Source organism: Periplaneta americana, chromosome 9 (assembly GCF_040183065.1).
Source record: "Periplaneta americana isolate PAMFEO1 chromosome 9, P.americana_PAMFEO1_priV1, whole genome shotgun sequence".
In the NCBI taxonomy this organism is placed as follows: domain Eukaryota; kingdom Metazoa; phylum Arthropoda; class Insecta; order Blattodea; family Blattidae; genus Periplaneta; species Periplaneta americana.
The window spans coordinates 61,886,589-61,903,313 of NC_091125.1; the positions used below are offsets into that span (position 1 = coordinate 61,886,589).

General features: G+C 34.0%; 1 protein-coding gene across 1 annotated transcript in view; it reads left to right on the forward strand.

The window, feature by feature from the left end:
• Positions 1-16,725, forward strand: part of LOC138705998 (lysosomal acid glucosylceramidase-like) — a 67,868-nt gene that overhangs the window by 5,330 nt on the left and 45,813 nt on the right. The window contains exons 2-3 of the mRNA XM_069834863.1: positions 1,429-1,507; positions 12,984-13,184. Coding sequence (XP_069690964.1) covers positions 1,444-1,507; positions 12,984-13,184 — 265 coding nt within the window. The 5' untranslated portion in view covers positions 1,429-1,443. The remainder of the gene's footprint in view (positions 1-1,428; positions 1,508-12,983; positions 13,185-16,725) is intronic.

Sequence of the window (16,725 nt, forward strand, 5' to 3'; positions counted from 1 at the left end):
TTTGTGGAGGGCACGTGATGAGGAGGTGGAGTTTCAGACCATCTTTTGTCGTTTAAAAGATGAGTCAGTGAAATGATCCTACTCTTGCACCAGTATTATTAACTCTTCTTCCAGCCCAGAGTTCCAGCTTGTTTCCAATGAAACAAGAAGTTCGACTAACATAACAGAACAACAGAGAAATGCTATACAGAAGCTTCGGAAGCTCTAGATGTCTGGTGCTATACCCGTATAGGGAGCGGAAACACCCGAAGTTACCTGAAGACGGTCCGTGGGAGGTCTTACACAACGTTTTCACATAGAGGACTGTGCGCATACTGTGTTGTTACCACCAGGATTACGGGACCAAGTGATTTCATACAGTACAGTTCGCGCACAGACTCCTATATGAAAATCGAAAACACATTGTCAATATTTTTCTTTTACCTGGTTATTCAACGACTCTGTATCAACTACGAGGTTATTTAGTGTCGATGGAATTGGTGATAGCGAGTTGTCATTTGGCGAAATGAGGCCGAGGATTCGCCATAGATTATCTGACATTTACTTTATGATTAAGGAAAACGTCGGAAAAAACCGAACCAGGTAATCAGCCCAAGCGGAAATCGAACCCGCGCCCGAACGCAACTCCGGATCGGCAGGCAAGCGCCTTAGCCGACAGAGCTACGCCGGTGGCTGCTTGTCAATATAAATCAACTGGAGAATACTGCTTACCCATTCTCGAGGACACGACACAGTCCCCGTACAGTACCCTATGTGAAAACCGTCCTTAATGTATTTGTAAACTTCTCTTCGGTTGGATTCGGTTCGAACGCGGTCTACTAATGACCACTATTGAGTCCTGTCTTTTTAGAAGCGACTTTGCGTCCAGTTGCAGTTAACTTGCGATAAATGTCTAAAAAGTCTGCAATCTAAGATGGAGTCGACCTGGTTGGCGAGTTGGTATAGCGCTGGCCTTCTATGCCCAGGGTTGCGGGTTCGATCCCGGGCCAGGTCGATGACATTTAAGTGTGCTTAAATGCGACAGGCTCATGTCAGTAGATTTACTGACATGTAAAAGAACTCCTGCGGGACAAAATTCCGGCACATTCGGTGACGCTGATATAACCTCTGCAGTTGCGAGCGTCGCTAAATAAACCATAACATTAAATCTAAGATGGATAACACAGTAAATCTGTGTGTTTGAATAGTAATCTGGTCATTCATATACACTTACTTAATGGCTTTTAAGTACTTTTGAGACAATTCATTACGACCGAAGACTGGGTGATAGGCAAGTGTGGTGTTTGCTAGAGTTGGTCATTTTTTTAGATATCGTCTACACAGTCTAAATAGACAAATTATCAGCTATTTCAAGTCCTTTAATTAATTAAATGTTGTACTGCGTTTTAGTTAAGAAAAATGTGTCCAAAATATTTTCGTGTGTTGCAGGTTGCTCAATCAAAAATGATATTTACAGCGATGTATTTCAAAGCAACTGTAATTTTTCTGGGAAGTTTTCTTGTATCCTGTAAGTATTACATGAGAAGGTAGTTTTGATAAAGATACATCATGAATTGAAACGTTGTTTTGTTCCTATACCAAATACTGCAAATTAGGTATATAGCAAATATAATTAGACATTTATTAAATTAGTTTCCATGACTTAAATACATCAGAAAGTTACACATGTACGAGTTTATGTTTGTACAAATATTGCTACTTGATACATTTGATAGTCTCAAAAATTTGCTTACTCTTTTCACTTTAATTCATGACACTGCCAGAAATTTCTGCGTAATAATATTTATTTATTTATTACACACTCACATCAATTGCAATGTACTGTTAGTCATCAATACTTCATTCATAAAGCACATTTCATGGAACTAATTTATTTACTTATGGTTTTTAAGGAACCCGGAAGTTCATTGCCGCCCTCACATAAGCTCGCCATCGGTCCTTATCATGAGCAAGAGTAATCCAATCTCTACAATCACATCCCACCTCCTTCAAAGCCATTTTAATATTATTCTTCCATCTACGTCTCGGCCTCTCCAAAGGTCTTTTTCCTTCCGCCCTCCCAATTAACACTCTATATGCATTTCTGGATTCGCCCATATGTGGACATTTATAGAACAGGCAACGTAAAATAAGTCATAAAAATTAGGCGAGTGAGTGTCTTAAAATGACCACTTCAGTTATTTAACTCTAGTAGCCTTACATCCAGGCCCATATTTACCAATGGACAGCAGAATTTAGGGGGCGGAATTTTTTCCCCGAAGAGCTTGCGAAACATACGTAAATTTTGTTATGAGTGATGAAAAATATGCACTTAAAAAGTTTTTATGCTTTATATGAATGTATCATCCTTTGGGTAAATTAATTTGTAAATAGGCCTATTGAATAGAAACAAAATCCGATCAACAGTTTAGAAAATAAGTACCTCTGTATACAGACAGGTGACGGTACACAAAAATCACATTTTCGGCACCGGTATTAAATATGTTAAAAGCCTGTATTTTCGAAAATTCTTAAAACACACTTATAATCTACAGCATCATAATACTTTCTGTTTATATTTCATATAGCCTAATTATTTTTAGTAGTTTATTTTACGACGCTTTATCAACAGCTTAGGTTATTTAGCGTCTGAATGAGATGAAGGTGATAATGCCGGTGAAATGAGTCCGGGGTCCAGCACCGAAAGTTACCCAGCATTTGCTCATAGTGGGTTGAGGGAAAACCCCGGAAAAACCTCAACCAGGTAACTTGCCCCGACCGGGAATCGAACCCAGGCCACCTAGTTTCGCGGCCAGACGCGCTAGCCGTTACTCCACAGGTGTGGACGCCCAATTATAAAGTAATCAGCAAAATAGCTGTAGAATTGAGATTTCTACATGTAGAAGTTTGTAAAACTAAATACAGAATGAAATCGAAGACTTCACAACAAATTTGAATGCTTGGTAATCTTACGAATTACGTTCCTAAAGAGAATGCCAGGAGTTCGAATCACTTATAAATCATTACAATATAACAATGAGGAAGAATAGTTTCTGGGTGATCATAAGAAGCGATGGTTATAACATAACTGACGTTCTTTAACACACTAACTTTTGTTAAAAGCGCTCGTCGGCAAATAAAATTTAGAAATGAAAGAGCAGCATATGATGAAAATAATTTAAAATCTTGAAGTTCTTACAACATATTAAAGCTCTCCTGTGTTCCCGATTCGTGATAATAACGTAACAGTAATTATGTTTAATTACACTTAATTACAGTATTCTATATAATCATATGATTTATCTTTTCTTGTACTTTAAATTTATACTTAGGTATATTGGTGAATTCTCTCTTAATACTGTCACTAAGCCTACGTTAGGTAAAAAAAATATATAACGCCTTTTTTTGTACATTTTTAGAATTCAACAGGTTTACACAACAGAAAAGTTGCCTTAAATTATACGAGTATTTAAACCGTAGGGGAGACTGTTGTACCTATGAACACTTTCCACATTTTATTTTTTTTTTAATTTGGGAAAATAAATTTTTTAAATGAAAAAATGCTTGAAATAACTACTGAAGATTCCTTTGCAACTTTCTGTATGTTTTTTCCTCTTTACAGACCTATTAAGAATGGAAAAAATAAAATGAAGGGATATGTAATGTGTTCAAAGGTACAACAGGTTCATGTACCTTGGAACATATCCTCTTGTAAGCTGGAACTTATGGAATATAGGTGGGAATATAGCTGTAAAACTGACAATCATATTTAAAATGTATTTGCAATCACAAACCAGAGCAGGCTGCTCTGATCGATATTTTATTTCCTGGAGGAGCAATGACTGCTTCAGCAGCTTTCTTCAAGCCATCCGGATCAATTTTATTGGGGGCCTCTTAACTCCAGACTTACTTCGTGACAAGATCTTAAAATAAAATAAAAACAAAAATCGATAGTATCGTGTGCTTTGGAACATGTTCCATGGTACAAGATGTTTTGTGTTCAAAGGTACAAGAGGGTGCGCGTTTAAATAAATATAGCTCCCAAAACTACAGATTCGAATAAATTACGGAAATTAAAATATGCTATTACTCACCACATGATAGGGAACACACCGTACTTAATAGATAGTAACAAATACAATCTGGTTTTGTGTTAGAAAACATATATCAATTGATGAAATGTTTACCTTTGGTACTAAAAAACTTCTTTTGTCCACGGAACTCACACTTTGCAGTAAATCAAACAAACTACGACCAGAGCAACTTAGCGGCTTTCTATACAACCTACTTGAGTTTGAGTCCTCTAGGTAGCAGCAAAAATTAAAAAACAAAAAATGTACAAAGGTACACTATGCTAAAGGTACAACACTTTCCCCTAATATTTAACTTTGAGAATTTACATACCGATGTATAGATCTTTTATATTCAGATCAGATCCTGTGATAATAGTTATTTTGTAGAACTAATGTGTAAAATCCCGCCTAGGACTCGCGTTACGGAATGCGCGCTGGTTCGAGTCCTCATGGGGGAAGAAATGTTCTCATGAAATTTCGGCCAGTGTATGGGACCGGTGACCACCCAGCATCGTGATGCACTTGGGGAGCTACTATAGGTAGCGAAATCCGGTTGCGAATACAAGCTATAACGGCTGGGAGGATCATCGTGCTAATCACACGATACCTCCATTCTGGTTGGATGATCGTACCTCTGCTTCGGCATGTGGGCGTGAGGCCAGCAGCCGGCTGGTCGGTCTAGGCCCTTCACGGGCTTTAGCGCCACGGATTATTATTATTATTATTATTATTATTATTATTATTATTATTATTATTATTATTATTATAATGTGTAAAAAGACAATTTCTCGCACAAGCGAGCGGTTGAATTAGAACAAGAGTGTGAGAGAGAATCTTTCAAACAAGCTTTTCGCACTAGTCGTATTAGACCCAGTTGTACGAACACGGAATAAAGTCCTGTTAAAATTAATTCTATGGTTATGCGAGAAATGTGCTGTAGATACGAGTACAAACTTCAAATAGTGCACTATCCGGAGGATATCTTCCGTATAAGCTATTCCATGCTTTCAGTCGCTCTTAAATTGTTATCTAAAGAATAAAGTATAAAATGGCAGCAGCATTAGATGCAGCATCTGATGCTGATTTTGAATTACTATATAATATAATTTTGAGAACGGGGAAACAAAAGCAAAATAAAGGTGCAATAGGCCTGATGTATGAAATGAGTACGAGGATGAAGTATTTCTGGTAAGATTTCGACTAAAATTTGACACTGTTTTAAGTGTACTGAAATTAACCAATGATGATTTGGAACACATGACAGACTAGTAAAAATAGTTCACATTATATCTCTGTAAAGAAATGCTAATTTTTTTAATAATTTAAAATTGAATTTTAAACAAATTCATAAGGCAATATCAATACTCGTATTATAATATCAATATTACTTTCTGCATTCCTGTAGATATTAATCTGGACATTAAATAATCTAGCTACCGACTCCCATGCTCTTGCCTTACGACTTATAACATCAGTTTTTTTGTTTTCTAGCACATTATTATAGTCATTCATTACCTCAAGTAGCTTAAATGTATCTTCTACCTTATAGTTTTGATTTCTAATTTATTTTGATTAGTATTAATTTTTTTACAATAAACTCCGTAAAGAAAATATTAATAAGACGAAATATTAATTCAACATTAGTAGAACCTAAATGTCTCACATCTGCTGGTCTAAAGCATAGCATTAATTTTGGCCCTCGGCTGTACAATGCTTTAGCTAAATCACAGCCAGAACTTCTAACATGTAACCCACTAACATATAACAAGAAAATTAGAAACGTGTTAATATCTTCAATTTGATTAAGTAAATTTATAGCCTATGTGTATGAATTAATCAACCTAAGTTATTAGATTAGATTTATTTAGATTAGATTTATTTATTTAACCTGGTAGAGATAAGGCCGTCAGGCCTTCTCTGCCCCTCTAGCAGGGGATTACAACTATAACATGAACAATAAGTTATATTATATTTGTATTCTATAATTTTGGAATATATATATATACATATATATATATATATAAATTGTCCTACTTTTCACGTGCCATATTATTCTTCTATAGTGTTAATATTATATTATATAATTCCATTGCCGCTGTAATTTAAATTTTAGTTCCCATTTTATTTTATTTATTTATTTTTTTATTTTCTATATTTCTCTTATATTAATATTGTATTATATAATTTCTGTAACTGTCATTTTAATTTTATTTCCTATTTTATTTTATTTTATATTCTCTTATAGGCCTATTAATATTATATCTGAACTGCGACCGAACACGAGCGCTGCTCATTCGGTCTCAAATTTTGTTAATACTACTGTATCTCCTTTTTGTATTGATTGTATTATTTTATTTCTATTTCTCTTGTTTGTAATTATATTCTTTATTCTCCTATATTTAAATTTAAATTTAAATAAATAAATAGAAATATTAAAAGAAAACTGGTATTGTGAATGTACTTTGTAAACAAAACAACTTCTAAAGTATTGACAACCTCTGTTCCTGTTCTGTAACTATGGAATAGATAACCTTGGAATAAACGAACGTCATACAACGCGGAGCTCCATTTATTATGTAGTTAGGCTATTCCACGAATAGCTATTTCAAGGTTTATTCCGCGATCATACAACGGGGTCTTAATGTATATTACGATATAAGGTTGGGAAGGGTTTCTTACAACATCGAGGAAAAGTTTGAAGAAAGATCAGAGCAAAAATTATTTTTTATAACATAACGTAAAGTATAAATAATAAATTTAAAATTACGATATGATTATCACGGTCTTTCATAAGTTGAGTTAACAATCCTTTTTGTATTTCTAAGGATGAGATTTCGTAGGCAACTAGTCAATAAAAATTTTAATTCACTGGAAGATAAGTGAATCTAGTAATTCGGATGGTTTACCAGATGAAATTCATAAGGCACTCTAACTTCAGTCTATTGCTTGAAAACCCAAAGGCTTTATATGATAAAGAATAGGGATGTTTCATGAAATGAGGCAAGGAAAAAGCAATTGTAAAAATGTCAGAATCACTACTTTTAGTTTATTTTGCTGAGAAGTCGTCAAATCTTTGCTAAGATACTTTATTTTAAAATGAATGTTACCTATTAAACAAATTACATACTTAAAGAAATTGCTAAACTAAAACCTTTCCTCAAAAGAATGTCGGACTGATCTGGACTAGGGCTGGGGACGGAGCGGTTCGGTTCGGAGCAGTTACTGTGACGTCATTACTCGGTTGAACCAAGTACAGTACCGAGTACAAATTTGTTGCGGCAGATTTAAAATTTAGATAGATTGAGTCGATTTTAGAACGTACTTTGAAAGTGAAACCAAGCGTGTTTTAAAAGCGTTGTAGTAAAACGCTTTCGCTTTGCCAATTGACGAAAAAAAAGTGCTTCTCTTCATTGCAAAATAGCGGTTGCAAATTTCATTTGCGTGATTACAACTATTTGCGGAGTTATTTTGTATGAAAGACCTATTTAACTTTCAGTGTTGTTATATATGACAGACGAAATAAAATTGATAAAATAATTTATAATACTAACAGTTAATAAATTAACATGTAAGGTAAACGTTAAACGCTGCGGCTAAGTAAAAAAGAAGATAGAAAGAAACGGGCTCCATGAAGCGCTGCCTAAAACACTTAAAATAACACACAGAATGATTTACTATTATGGAAAGTGAATAAAATAATCAATAAAACGTGGAATCTTAAACTGAAGAACATAATGTTTATTTATTTTATAACATTACTAGCCTTCAATACAACCATGTTCTCTTTGGTGAAGAGTAATATTGTTGATAAATTAAAGTAATTAGGTAACATAATTCGTACAAGTAAATACAAATAAAATGATGACTGATGAGGTAACACAAATCCAATAAACACAAATAGAATAAAAATATAATGCACTTCCTTTTTAACATATTTTAATATTAATCAAATACTCTATTATTAGGCCTATTATTATTATTATTATTATTATTATTATTATTATTATTATTATTATTATTATTATTATTATTATTATGTACAGTAATATGTTCAGATGGTCAATGTTCATTAGGTCCACTTGACAGGTCATATAATAGGATGAACTCCACTTCAATACTAGAGGCCTTTCAGCCCGCCTTGGGGATAAGGAAATAATTTGTCCTGGAGCAGAAAATATTTAAATACAACAGTACCTACGTTGTTGTCTGCTAGAATTAAGTAAAACACGTGAACTATGTTTGAACGTTTGAACTGACCGGTAACGGCTACGGTTAACCGAGTAACTTCGGTGCTCCGCTGCCAAGCACATAAACCGATAGAACCGAGTAACTCAACAGTTCTACTCGCTCCGTCCCCAGCTCTAATCTGGACTAAAAGACAAAGACTTTTACGAGGCAAGAGGTGAGTAAATTTTTACTAAAAGCACGTAATAGCACATTGCTTATCATGAAAGTTGTTCTGTCAGCAGCTTGCCGTGGAATTGAACTTGTAAAGGAACTGATGATACAGATTATATAAGATGAAAGATCCTACTTGATAGTGAAAATATCAGACTCAAAATCACGGACTGAAAGCACATTCACAATTCCAAATAAGGAATAAAAATAATATTCTGTGACGTTACAGCCCTTTATGCGCCCAGACTGAGCAGGTGGTACTGTGTGGATAGCACGATTATCCCCTCAGCTCTTATAGTTGCCCTTCGTAAAAAAATAGCATGAACACCGCAAACATTTGGAGAAATTGCATCTTCCTTTGACTAATAAATATACTGTAGAATATCAATTACTCTTTCTTCAGTATATAAATGGAATATGCAGCGTTCAATTATTTGTAATTAATAAGTTTTCTAAAATTCTGAGTCTAGTGGAATAGTATTTGGAAATCCCCTATCCAGAAAATTACATCAGCCATACTTTTAGGAGAACTTCAGCTGCTCAGTTACTTCTAGAGCAGATATTCTAAGACTGAAATGGCACAGGGGCGTGGCCGAAGGTTACATGGAAGAATGTTTGGAAGGAAAAAGTCGATTATGGTAATCAAATCTAGTGAAGAAGGAGAAAAAGTGAATGTCATATTCTACTAATTATATAGACCTTCAAACTTTGTCAAATCCTAATTCATCTTCAATTTTGATAGTTAATAACACTAATCGTATACCATAAATTTTGCAATAGAGTGGAAACATTAATAATAATCAATTTCGTACATTTTATTGTTTAATAAAGGTTTTACAGCAAATTCTATAGTGATATTTCACACTATTTTTAGGCTACTTTATCGCACTTCGTGTTATCATAAAAAATAATATTTTCCTATATCTTTCGTAATTTCATTTAGTTTTATCTATACGAAAAAGTGCTTCGCTTTGAATACTAATAAATTTGATAAGAATTCAGACAATAATGGTCCTGAGCAAATAATAAAGAAATAACTTCCGTGATTTTATAGTCATGTTTGTAGGATTTTCGATAAGCTGAATTATTAAAGGTTGAATATGTTAAAATTAAGTATGCCGTCTTGTTTAGTTTATCAAAATTACATGAGATGTATTTATTCACATGTAATTTTGATAAGCTAAACGAGACGGCATACATAATTCTGACATATTTAACCTTTAACTTCCGTGAGCCTATTGCACAATACCTCCGCACTGCGGGGTTTCACACTCGTCGACATTTCCACTAAGTGCACAGTTGCCCTCCCACAAATTTCCTTCAAGCCTAACGTATTGTCCTTTTACTTAATGGTCACTATTCCCTTTAGTATGTTTTTAAAGTTCATTTCCTTCGCCTTGGTTACCATTGGTGATCTGTCGCATCTTGCACATTATTACATCAGTGACATAAAGTATGTAGTCATCAGTTACATTTGTTTGTGACTGCAAGACAAGTAGTAGTTTTACACATTTTCAGAAGTATCATAATTATTGCTATAAATGTAAAGTATATGCCAGGGTGGCTAACTTATAACACGGATACGAAAAGACAAGGTAACCGATTCTGACACAGTTTAAACTCTAAGTACACATAATTATAATTATAACTTCAACTTGGAGGGGGAAAAAACATTCGTCTTCTGTCTGTGACGAGTAAAAATTCGTACTTGATGAATGAAAAAATTCTGTATTTTTAATTGCGCTTCTGTGGTTCGATTATGTTGACTTGAGAAATTTTTACCTGACTGTTCAAACTCAATTTTAAAGCCCGCTTATAATACGTGCTACCACCACCAAACTATTACATTTATTTATTTATTTATTTATTTATTTATTTATTTATTTATTTATTTATTTATTTATTTATTTATTTATTTATTTATTTATTTATTTATTTATTTATTTATTTATTTATTTATTTATTTATTTATTTATTTATTATTTTGCTAATAATTGTAACATAAATATAATATATACAGAAAAACTTTAGCTCGCCCCTGAAAGAGTAGAACTCGTGCTCAGGGGCGGATTCCTGAATTGAAATTAATAATTATACAATACAATTTGACTTATGTCTACTGTGCAGTTATAGTATATAAATTTTAATTTACAATTTTTCAATTTTTATAAAATCCATACATAACTTTTTAAATTTAATACTAGAACTATTAGAATTGACAAGATTAGGATATTTAAATATAAATTTGTTATATATTATTGGGCCTAAATTACTACTATGATTAAATATTGTAACAGTGTTGTATTTTGGTTCAAACAATCTTAAAGAATTCATACGTTTTGTTTCATAATTATGAGAATACAATTCAAAATTATTTCGATTATTATGTATGAATTTTATTAATACAATATAATAAATTTGTCTTACGTTAAGTACATTAAAGTCTAGAAACAAATTTTGAGATGGAAAATCAATAGGTTTATGAAGACATATTTTAATTATTTTCTTCTGTAATAAATAAAATGGATTAAAATTGGATTTAAATGCGCTACCCCATCCCATAATTCCATACATAATTACCGATTGAAATAAAGTTAAATATATTGTACGTATTGCTTCGTTGATTTATTAAATTGCGTTTGAGTCTAAAGAAAGCAGAAAACAGTACAACGTGGTGTTAATTAATTAATTAATTAATTAATTCATTCATTCATTCGCTCCTTTATTTATTCATCCTTTCTTTCTTTCTTTCTTTCTTTATAACTTCACTCACTCATTCCTTCCTTCCTTCCTTCCCTCCTTCATAACTTCACTCACTCTTATTTATTTATTTATATTTAGTTATTCAAAAATTATGATAATATAAAATTTGTATGTATAATATTACTCAATAAATCCATCTATCTATCTACATTCATTCATTCATTCATTCATTCATTCATTCATTCATTCATTCATTCATTCATGCATTCATTCATTCATTTATTATTGTATTTTCTTGAGCTATATATACACACACACACACACACACACACACAGGATGAGTTGGAATTGTGTAGTATAAAGTAGTTCAGAGTATTCTATACTAAAAATGAAACATATTTTTCATATAAACTTATGGTCGTATCCGCTTCATTATGGAGATAATGACTGGAACAGTTAGAAAAAGAAAACAGTTACTTTTCTGAGAGTGTTGTTTAATTACGTGGTCATTTACATTGAAAGTTCAGAGAAAATGCTCGAAATGTCCACCATTAGCTTCCCAACACAAATTCCGCCCTTCTCCGCCATGAATGTCTTGCTCTTTGAGCTATGCCCCTAATTGTATTCTTGCATCCACAATTGCATTCAACAGATGCTATCTCATTGCGTATCAGTCTTATTATTGTATTCCACAGCTAATCGAAGATGTTGAATATTTCGCCACCAGGCTAGTGAAATATGAAATCGACAACCTATAAGTTCGGTATGTGGCCATACGAACTTAATTGCAGAATGTATTGCTATTTCAAAATCTGCTATTTCAAATTCCTGAAATGGCTCCTATGTTGCCGATGTTAATAAATAAACGCTTGGCGGACGAGTTTGCATGTTCGATTAAAATGTCACACTTCCGAAATGCGATGTCTTTGTCAGTTTCAGACGAATTTACATTTCCCCTATGAACAGTAAACCAATGAAGAGAGAGAGAGAAAATTACAATACAATTTATCTTAGGTGATTTCTCAACAATGCATTCAAACCTTTCAATGCAAGTAAACAAACATTGGTAATTATAGATGATGGCAAATGAAAAGCCTTATAAAAATCAACAAACTGTTTCTGGATGGGCCCTCTTGCTCCGACCATCAAGTCTATTACTTCTATCTGTTGAAGCTGATAATTGTGGAGGTATTATAGCATTGTAGGCTCACAAATTAATGCAATTATTGTTTTTCCTTACGGAATCTTGCGGTTAGCTCCAGCAAGTCTCGAAACGAACTGAATGGTCATTTATAAAACCTCTCCGAAAGTCTTGGAATGCGATCATGTATCCTATGAGTGCTGCCGGTAGTTGAACGACCATGAGCCTCTTGGAAAACTGTAAACCCAGTATTACGCAGTGCTTGAGCAATGGCGCTTCTTATTTTATGCTTTAATTTAATTTATACGGCTCGAAAATAATTCGTTATATTTGTCCACTTACTAGTGCATTCTGTGTTCATTCATTATTATTATTATTATTATTATTATTATTATTATTATTATCATCATCATCATCGTTATTATTACTATTATTATCAGTGTTTTTTCTGGCGAAACGCCCCGGAATGACGTTTCGGCATCTTTTTATTGAATTTTTCATCATTTTACCAAAAAATGTGTTAATAATTACGTTTCTAACATAATTTTTCTCTGAATTTCACTTAGGCCTTGAAAGTCTTAAAGATCGACGAGAAGGAGGTTAAAAACGATAAGATTTCCACGTGAATTTCAGTGGTAAGTAGACAATTTTGAAACAACCATATTCTATTCAAGTTCTTGGTTTCACAGTGAGCAACGGCAGGACCTGTGTGCCTCGACAATACGAATACGACAGCGTGGTTTGTGTGTGCAACTCTACCTATTGTGACGATATCAAGGATTCGGAACAAGATGAGCTGAAGTTCGGAGAGTTCCTTCACTACACGTCCTCTAGGAGCGGACAAAGGATGCATGTCCAGTATCACTATCTGATGGATCTCTATCAAGAGTGTAAGAAGTAATCTAGTCTTGCACATGCACATGTGAAAGGACATAAACGCTGACAATTTCTTCTTCTTCGTCTTCTTCTTCTTTTTCTTTTTCTTCTTCTATAAGAAGTATATCTCTTGGCCTATTACGTCCTCACGCCAACTTTTTCTTGCTCTGCCTATATTTCTGTAGCCTCTGTTTTTATAATTCAATAGCATTCTATTGATTATGACGAAATCGCGTTAAGCGAGATGTCTTAACAAAATTCTACAACAGTTAGTACTAGCGTACAAAAAACATTTGCTCTACTGTATATCTGCAATACAAATATATTGGAATTCCGATGAGAATAAGACTACTCCATATGCAATGTAAAATAGAAATAGACTACCCAACTTGAATATCGTGTGAATTATCAATTAAATTCCATTTTTTACATTCTGGAAAAAATATATATATATTCATAGTTTTCTGTCCGAGGGCAGGTCTTTGAATGCAAACTCAGCAATCTCAAGTCTTTCCTATTTTCTGCCTTCCTCTCAGTCTTCGCATATGATCCATGTATTTTAATGCTATCTATCATCTGATACGTTCTTCTGCCTCGAACTTTTCTTCCGTTCACTTTTCCTTCGAGTGCATCCCTCGGTAGGCAGTTTCTTCTTAGTCAGTGACACAGCCAGTGACTGTTTCTGACTTTTACTTATGTTAAGGTTTGGAATTCCAATAGGGTGTCAACGAAGAGAAATTCCTTGGGACGGTTATAATAAAAAGAACAATTTAAATTTCAATAGAACAATATTCCATACATTTTGTAGTATCTTTCATCTCTTTACAGTGAACGTTTGACCACATTCTGAGAAGGGGGGACTTTTCGTCTGGAGAAATAAATTTCTCGAACATGTAATCGCAAAAGGAATCTATTCTGACTCCTTCAGGTTTATTAGCAATAAAGTTATCTGTGAAACAGTCATCAGTGTCTTCAATTTATAGAAATGAAAGTCCAAAAATGTAGCCCAAAATTTACCAGACTTAAGTCCATTTAAAGCAAATTTACGTACTGTGACGCACTTACTGTAGATATTCTACATACCTACAGTCTCGTGGGGGTACTGGAATGTTTACAAATGAATATTTGTATAGTTGTAAACCGTGGCGCACATGGTATACACCTCAGAAACCCATTCTGTTCTTATATTTCTACTTCTCACTTTGTCTCTTAGAGTTAATCCTAGCAATCTTTTTAGGGTTAAAGTGCGAAGTATGGGAGGAGCGGAGAAAAATTATCTTCGGCACCGGGACTCGAACCCGGGTTTTCAGCTCTACGTGCTGACGATTTTTCTCTTTTTCTCCACTCCACCCATCCTTCGACATATGATAACACAGAATTCCTGCACTGAAATATCATGTACTTCGGTACATCACAATAATATTTTGGAGTTAAGCCTAGCAACCTTCTCATAAATCTTATTTCTGAGGTTTCCATTTTTCTTTCGTCTATTGTCTTAGTATCTAAGTTTCACTATTGTAGAGAGCATCGGTTTCGATATAATATTATGGAGTCTTAACTTGATCTTCTTCCTCGTTGAATTTCTCAGATATATATTAATACATTCATCTATCGAATTATATTTTATAATAGCCTATTATCTTCTAAATATTAATTAAATGTATAAGGGAACTGTGCCTAATATCGCACCCATTTTGAAAAAGTAGTATTTCAAGTATTAATATATTACATAAATTTGAAATAAATACGGATTCTTAATACGGGTTTATTATACTTATATCAGTGAGGTCAAATTTAAAAATTACTTTTATTTTCCATTTGTTTTTCAAGTACAAAAGAAAAATTGCAAAAACGGTATTAGGAGAAATAGTGCTCCTAATATCGCACCCCTCATTTTGTGAAAAATATATAGGACAGATGTTAAGTTTATTGTCTAGAAACAAATTTTATTACATATTTATTATATATCTGTTGTTGGTTTAACGTACCAAAGGTCCCGGGTTCGATACCCGGCCCCGGAACAATTTTTGCCTCGAAATTATTCAAATAACTTTACAGGGAGTTATACCTGAAAGCTTGATTTGCAAGGTATAGAATGTTTGTTAATTAAACATAATCCAGATATTTAGAGAACTAAATCTAATCTTCCAAACAATAACACAATGAAACTTTTGTAGTCATCATCCCCAGAACACACTTCATGGTACCAAATTCCACATTTAGTGCATACGATCCATTTTTCTCCCCTTTTGTCAAAAGAAAACTTTGCGTTGCAATATGGACATTCTGCATCATTTTCGCTATCTTCTCAATCAATGGAGATGTATACTGGCTCATCCAACTCTTCGTCTTCTGAATCTGAAGATACCTGATTTTGTTTTTTCTGTCTCTTCCTCTGAGTAGATACTTTATCAGTCTGCTTCTTTTGAACGCTTTTTCGTTCATATGTCTCCTTATCTGTTAGTAATTTCTTCTTAAAATCATCAGCCAATTCGTTTTTATATTGTGAAGTTTTTAGTAGAGCAGCAGAACTACTTTTACGTCCTCTATCAGTTGGACTTTTTTGTTGTAAGTTATTTTAGGAATTGGTGAAATGTCAGCAGGTGTAACAAAAGATAGAGTTTGCCTCTCGACTAATTTTGTGGAGTTTTTGGCTCGTTGATACTGCTAGAGCCTGGCCGAGGTTGGGAAGTGTTGGCATCATCTAATCTATTTGGTAAAGCTTCAGATGAATGATCACTTGATTCATGGGTATTAGGAGAAATTTCTTGAAATTCAAAGTCGCTGAAGATATGGCGGTTGCAAGGATACAGACCGGTTTTTCTGAAGCCATTTGTTGCTACAGCAACACTTGCTGCTTTATTGAAAGCTTCTCCCAATAGCACACCAACCTGGCAGTGAGTCACTACTCTGCCTGCATTTTGAGCCACTGTTCAATTGCTTGAGCATAGTAAGTTTTGAAAGGTAGCATGAATGCCACACCCAAGAGTTGCATCTTATGCGTGCAATGTGGAGGTAAGCACACAATATGAGCACCATTAACACGTGCTAGTTCGAGGAGTTCAACATTTCTAGTGTGGGAATAATGCCCATCCAACACTAGAATTACTAGGTCATCTTTCGTAGGCTTCACATTGCTGAGAATGTGATGACACCACTGAAAAAAACTTTCATTCTGAATCCAGCCAGATTTGTGACAGATCGCTAAGCTACCATTTGGTGCTGCATCCAGAAGTTCGGCTTTCATGTTGATCCTAGAAAAAATAAAAAACGGGGGCAGGAAATGACCAGCTGCATTCATTTAGGTCACTCCAGTCACTAACGATCCCCTCTCTGCTGAAGATACAGATCCAACCTGCCTCTTACCTTTCAGACTAACTAGTTTGTTGACTTTGTGTTGAATCACTGTCAAGTCTGTCTCGTCACAGTTGTACAGTCTGTTTGGTGAATGGTTGATAATGTTCATCAATGGTTCATAAATATCAAAAAACTTAATTACGTTCTCCTGATTGAAATCTCTGATCCTTGCCATAGACGTGCTTTGTGGTTTCGGGA